General features: G+C 42.6%; 1 protein-coding gene across 1 annotated transcript; it reads right to left on the reverse strand.

Moving 5' to 3' along the window:
- Positions 1–789: 789 nt before the first annotated feature.
- On the reverse strand, positions 790–6,192 carry sost (sclerostin). Its single transcript, XM_053341724.1, has 2 exons — positions 5,795–6,192; positions 790–3,011 (listed from the first exon to the last, which is right to left on the reverse strand). The coding sequence occupies exons 1-2, from the start codon at positions 6,063–6,065 to the stop codon at positions 2,602–2,604; spliced, it is 681 nt and encodes a 226-aa protein (XP_053197699.1). The 5' UTR covers positions 6,066–6,192; the 3' UTR covers positions 790–2,601.
- Positions 6,193–7,131: the final 939 nt, after the last annotated feature.

Here is a 7,131-nt window from a genome sequence, read left to right on the forward strand (position 1 = left end):
TGTGCTTGGATTGCTTGGGAAACTTGTTCCATGTTAGTTGCCTTTAGTTAAAGCTCGGGCTGTCTGTTTTCTGTTGAAGAACTGGACTTGAAAATGACATAATGACAGCACATTATGGATGATGTAGTGAAATTTAATATCAACTGTTTTCCACTGGCGCGACAAAAGACAAGCTTTCAGTCACAGGATGTCCAGTTGCCACAGTGATTTTCTGTAATGTTCACACTAATTTTATTTAGCCCCTCTAAGGGAGCTCTTGTCCCTCGCAGATAAACACTTAACTTAGCAGGGTACGTTCTCTCTGCCTGGATTGCATAACTCCTCTCCTCAAAGTTTTACTGAGCACTAGAAGTACTTTTCTTTTCACGAGTGCGCTCCAGATATGACAAGCAGCCACAGAGCTCTAAAATAAAGCATGGAGGGATGCGCTTTGAACCCTCAGCATCGCAGTGCATCAAGCTTAAAGCCTTGAGGGAGGAGAGGTGGAGAGAAATAATGTTGAATGATGGCTATGGCTCATATCTCCCCTCATAAACAAAGAAATGTCAGTGTTGTGACTGAGCAGAGATATCAAGAGTGACAATTTGTCTTTTTTTTTCTTCTTCTTCTTATTTTTTTTATGTCGCAAAGCTATGCACACTTTCCAAACGGTGGCAAATCTCAACTTCCTAATTGCCGGGTATTTCTTTGCATAAACACAGGTGGAGATTTCCTGAGAGTGCAATGTACAAATAAAAGGTATAATTAAACCAACAACATTCAAATAATAATGATAACAAATGGGCCATGTTTGTTTTTTTTCAAATATATCTGACTTTACTTTATTCATGTACTGTACAGTATTTCATTTCCAAAGTCTCTATCATACTATATGACAATAATGGCTATCATTTACTACAAAAGGTTGCATAAATAATTTAAATGTGGAAATAAAAAATAAATATGCAGTTCATTCTTTATAACAGTCCTTCTTTGTGTCTGTAGAAAACAGCCCTCCCTCCCTCCCTCCCTCCTTCTCTTTTATGTATAACACCTCGTTACAAGTGAGGGCACCACTGCATTAGACCACACAGGTATGATATGTACAATCACGTTATGCATCGCAGCTCTCGAGCTTATGCGACAAACCCCCTTCCAGTTGCTAATTCAAACATACAATCCGAAAAAGAAGCAAACATTGTCAGTACAGTTTAGGAAATCAGGAAAGCAATATGAGCGGTAAACACAATATGCGGAAACATGGTGAGTATTCTTCATGAAGTACAGTCCTATCTGAGGCATGGCTTGAGGAAGGAGGTTATGTTGACAGGCTGGGTATCGCCACTTCCTCTTCCTGCCGGATTTTAGCAGTCAATACAATGATAAAAAACTGAAATATTGTCTTCATCGTGCTATTTTTAATTCCTATCTTTCCTGTCTGAGCTATTTACAGAATGGGAGCAGAAAGGAGTGGAGGTATCTTGAATCCTGCAGGCGACCAAAAAAAAAAAAAAAAAAATTTTTGGCTGTGGATGGTTGATCGCTGCTCTATTTGGCCCGTTACAAAAGAATTCCGGCTGTGGGCGTGCTGGAAAACGCTCTGCCTCTAGGTAACAACACAACCCCGCACAATTTTCTGAAGCCTCCTACACACATGTGCACTTTTTGGTGTGTGATTCCAGCAAACAGGAACTGGCTATGTCTAGAGGAAATGGCTTTTTATGACTCAAATCCTAACACAGGAATGGGCTCATTTAGTAATTAAGAGGAGTCACAGGAATGCCCAGTGCCCCCGTGGTGTTAGTGCTGACAAAACCGCTTTCTCTCTCTCCTTCCTCTTTTCTCTTGTCTCTCCTGACTTTCTGTATCATGCCGTGGGAAAGGTGCTACTGTAACTCACAGGCCTGTTTTGGGGCTGCTGCAACTTGGAGAGTGCTGTAAGGTTTTGTCTTGATGACTGTGGCCTTTGGTGGGCTGTCAGAGAGGCTGCCTGGACCGCTGTGCAGCCCAGGGCCTCTCAGAACCTGTCAACATCCCACCGTCAGAGGCCGCAGAGCTGCCACCATCTCTCCTCTACGCACAGCCAAAAGGAGATGGATTACAACCACTTTGGAGCTGAGATACACCTTTTCAGCTTTAAACGGAGCTGTGGTGCGGTGCAGCTCTGCATCCGCTGGATGTTTGTACAGGTGGGCTTGAAGCCTCAGGAAGGACTTCTCATTATGCTTAAAATCTGTTTACTGTATGTCAGAGTGGAAGAAAGAACCGAGCACAGGGAGGGTTATAGCTGTTTGGGTGATCAGATACTTGTTTCATATTATCCAACATATTGCTACATCTCCTGACCAGTCACAGTCGTTGTTGGCAAGCCCTGGCACATTGATGGTTTGTCATGCAAATAAGCAAAGTTCACAAATATGCTGACGAGTGGCTGAAAATAAAAGAGACTGATCACTTAAAAAAAAAATCAGCCCAGCAATTAGCTTATGAATTTGCTCTCGTAGAAATTTCTCTTGCATCTCCTCGCTATCTGAAGGAGAAATGTTGGTTGGTGTGTTTGTGTTACATGTGCGTGTGTATGAGTGCGCTTTGGTCTCTGTCCTTGGATGCTGAGGAGCAGCATCAATACGAGTTGCCAGTCAACGGCGTGTTGTTCTTGCTCCGATCTTGAGACAAACGACTGTGTTTCTTGTTGCGCTGCGGCTTGGGCACCTCTTTCGGCACTGATTGGTTGTGGTGGGGCCTGAAGCGCTTGCACTTGCAGGAGGTGACCACACGGATTTTGTAAGTCCGGGTGTTGCCGTTAGGACACTGCAGCTGGACCCTCCGTGTCCTGGAGTGAGCCGGGATGCAGCGGTAGTCCGATGCGCTGCTCCTCCACCACTTCCCGCGGACGATAGAGTTTGGCATGAGGTGCGAGGGCAAGCACTGGCCCGAACACACCAGCTCCTTGACAGGCTTGGCACTGCGGCAAGATCCGTCGGTGATGTAACGGGTGGAACGCAGCTCCCTACAGCTCAGCTCCGAGGCACCTGGGTGGAAGAGCAGGATATCGCAGTTACAATCGTGGCTTCAGCCCAAAACAAACACTTTGAAGTGCCGCACACTGGAATGGACATTCTGCAGGTTAACTGTTTCAACACTGCAGTATGTATGTGGTAATTTCTCTGACTCTGTCTTTGCCAACATGCGCTCACCCTCACCGATTGTGTTATTTGTCTGAAATACATTCCCGAACATGAGTAGACAACAACAGCGGCCAGATAAGAATTGCACAATCGGGGGTAGCTGCGTTTAATTTAAATTCTGACACATTATAATAAAAAGTGCAGCACATTGAAATGCATTTCAATAAATTCAACTTTATATGAAAATTTGTATGTTTGGTTAAGGTTTAAGCCAATGAGATCAGAGTTTCTGAATTTGATTCATGGTTGAATCATTAGCTGACGACAGGGCTTGACAAAGAAATCCAGCTGGCAGCAATCACCTGATAGCAAATCCAGACCAGAGGGCCATTAAACAGCTCAATCAAACCTAATGGAGGTTTTGAGCTGGAAGAAAAAGCTGGCATACAACGTTGGCCCTCAGGAAATGTATGTGGTGATGGAAGAGTAAATAGCTGTCTGGTTATTTTAAGGCAGCACTGCAACTGTACAATTTTGAACAAACTGGACATCTGCCAGACTGATTTGAGACAACACACTCAGCCTGTAATCCTATATTTCAGCTGCAGCTTTTTAACAGCCGTATGCATGAGTTATTGTCCCGTTTTTTTTACAAGCAGTGTGTAAAAAAGGGGCAAAAGAACTGTCGGTTAAGAAATGATACACTCAGAGAGGGATCTGTTTTCCTCTGTGGCTTTCTTTGCAAAAAGGGCTGAACAAAGGATTTATGTGAGGTGACTTCCTTTTTTTTTTCTCCCCTTGAGAACCTGATCTGGTGTTATTCTGTGGCTGCAGCTGAAGGGGACCACAGTAGTATACAAAAGCCTGCATCATGCACTTGGGCAGCGGTTTGCACCAATTACCCAAAAAGTCAAGCCCGTCTTGTTCATCGAGCCTGGGCTGTATGATTTAATCCTTTGAATCCAGTCACACTCTTACTTACATTTCCTGCCCTCCTCTCAACTGTCAGTCTGAAAAACATCACTAATGAGGATGGCATGAAAAAAAAAAAAAGGGATCATACACTTAGACTACTCTACTATACAGTTTTGTGTGCTGTTCTTCTCTCTCGGGCAAGCCTTATAGGAGAGGACTGGAGGGAGGCCATGCAGTGGTCAAAGCCTCTGCTGTTGACCCCAAAGAGACCATGAGAAGCCGTCCCAGGATGAAAGCATAGACATGGATGAAGGAAATAATCCAGGAGATTTGGGTTCTCGCTGTGTTAAACTGAACACACATTGCTCCTCATCCACTATAAAAACAAGGAGATGCGTTTTTTTGGACACTAATAAAAATAACACTCCAAATAAAATGATTGCGTAATATCCTTAATAGACACACATCAGTCATACTAACAGCTCTTGACTTGCTCATTCTCAACCTTTCAGCTATTTTTTTCTTTTTAATCCAATCAATCATTTTTGTTCCCTCTTTGATGTGTCTGATTCAAGTGGCACTGATTAAAATGAAGGTAAAAACCGTGTGAGAGTATATATCACACCACCCATCGTGAACGCATGAGAGAGCGAGCGTGAGATTATTCTGCACGCACAACCCAATCAAACCTTTACTGGCCACAGGTGGGAATCATTCTCAAAAGGCAGTGTTGCATTTAAAAAGCAATTTTGAAAGAGAGAGAGAAAAAAAAAAAAAAAAACCCAAAGACATCCCACCAAGAACAAACTAAGGGGTTTTCTATTTGGGTGACATGTTGTTGCAATCAAATAGGGCATAAGTAGAGCTTGACTAATAGTATAAAGAGAGAAGGAAATAACCTGGAAGACAATGTGGAAAAAGCCCTGATGTCTCCCTGAATGCTCCACTTCAAATTGTGTAGGGGAAGAAACCACAAGAATGTGTGTGTGTGTGTGCGTGTGTGTGAGAGAGAGAGAGTGTGTGTGTGTGTGTGTGTGTGTCGCTGTGATCACCCTCGACTTTGGCAATAGATTAAGCGAGAATACACCCTTCATATACAGCAGAGCTTCTCTTAATCAGTGTTTTTTTGTATTTATGTACATTCACACATTTCAATTCAACTTAATCCAACTTTTTTTTTTAATGTCCAAAAACTCTGATTATAAAAACAATTTACTCATTTATAACAAAACCAAAAGGCGTGTGTTGGCTGGATGAAAATTTTATAAGGAACTTGTCTAATGCATCTTAAAAAAGTACGCCTCATAAATAAAAAAGGCACTTTGACAACATTCGTGGGGTCAACTAGAACCACAATTCCCACTAAATACTCATATTTAACCTTTTTTTTTTTACACTATAAAACCCAAAGTGTAAATGTAGATACTCTGTCTTACACGTGTTCAAATTACACTTAACCTTACACACTTAATTATGAATTTTCTTTATGGTTTCATGATTTCATGTTCTCGCGCGCGCACTTGTTCTCATACATGCGTCTTTACGATGAGGTCTCACACATTTAACTTATTATCTAAACGCACTAATGACTCCTTTATATATGAGTTCTTCAGTTTGACACATTAGGGCCTGAATTACTAAGTTTATATTAGACTGATTATCATTTTTATAGCCTCGTGCGCACATTTTATTATTACGCAGTTCCTTTTTTTTATTTTGCGTCTCACTTGTAAAGTTTTATGACAGATAATTAAGCTTAAAAGAATACTTACTGTAGGAAACTGTGTTGGCAGCTCTTCCACCGTTCTTCGCCCTGTTGTTCATAGTGTTGTTGTTATTGTTGTTGTTGTTGTTATTGTTGTTGCTGTTGCCGTTTGACGTTTGTAGTACTGCCTCCTGGGGCGTCCGACTGTTTTCTGTGTACTCCGGTAAAATCTCCGTGCCATCATTTTTAAGTACCTTCCATCCCTTCACAGCGGTGCAGCATCCCTGGAGCACCAGGAGCGCAGAGCTGGAGACGAGGAGGGCCAGAGACACCTGCATGCTTGACGGGTCGGCCGGTAGAAATAAAGCGATATAACGCACAAGGAGAAGAAGAGGAGGGAGAGAGAGAAAATTACACAACAAGAAAAGAGAGAGAGAGAGAGAGGGAGACACTCAGAGAGAGAGAGAGAGATACACAGAGAGAGAGAGATACAGAGACAGTGTGATGCCCGCTTCTGGACAAGTTGGTCAGTTCCACCCCTCAATGCAAGAGGCGCACACGGTATTTAAGCCTACGCAAGTTCTCGTCAAGGCTGACAATTAAGCGTTTACACAAAGTGGGAGGGGTTGAACCTGGGAGAAAAAATTCATTGAGAAAGAAAAAGGAGGGGAGAAAGAGAGAGAGAGAGAGAGAGAGAGAGGTTTGGATGCGTGCGCAAAAAAAACGAGAGAGAGGAGATGAGAGAGTTGGAGGGGGAGAAAGGTGAGAGAAGGAAGAGGAGAAGAGAAAAGGGAGAAGGCAGATGAAAAATGTGAAAAGAAGAAGAGAGAAGGCAGGGAAATCGTGGAAGGAGAAGAGAGAAGGCAGATTTAAAAAAGGTGAAAGGAGCAGAAAGAAGAAGGGGGAAATGGTGAAAGAGTAGAAGAGAGAAAAAGAGAGAAGGCAGTTCTGTTTGTTTTTTTAAAGGTGAAAGAAGAGGAGTAAAACTATAAGCAAAAAAAAGGTGAGAGAAGTAAAGAAAAGGGGGGAGAAGAAGAATGAGGAAAAACAGGACAAAAGGTGAGAGGAGAGGACAAGTGAGGGGAAAAAAGGGGAGAAGGGCTGAAGATAGGAAAAGGAGGAGAAGTATAGAGAAGAGATGAAAGTAAAGGGGGAGAAGATAGAGTAGAGGGAAAGGATGAAAGGAGAGGAGATAAAAAAGGATAAGACTGAGGAAACAGAGGAGATTAGAGAAAGGGGAAGTAAAGATAAAAGGAGAGAGAGAGGAGAGATTAAAAGTTAAGAGGAGAAGACAGAGAGAAAGATTGTAGATTGGAGAAAGAGGAGATGAGGAGTGAAGCTCTCTTATGTTGGAGCGTGTTGATTGAGACAGCAGGATCTTTCTCATCACGCTGAGCTGCTGCT

The sequence above is a fragment of the Scomber japonicus genome, chromosome 20 (genome assembly GCF_027409825.1).
Source record: "Scomber japonicus isolate fScoJap1 chromosome 20, fScoJap1.pri, whole genome shotgun sequence".
NCBI lineage: Eukaryota > Metazoa > Chordata > Actinopteri > Scombriformes > Scombridae > Scomber > Scomber japonicus.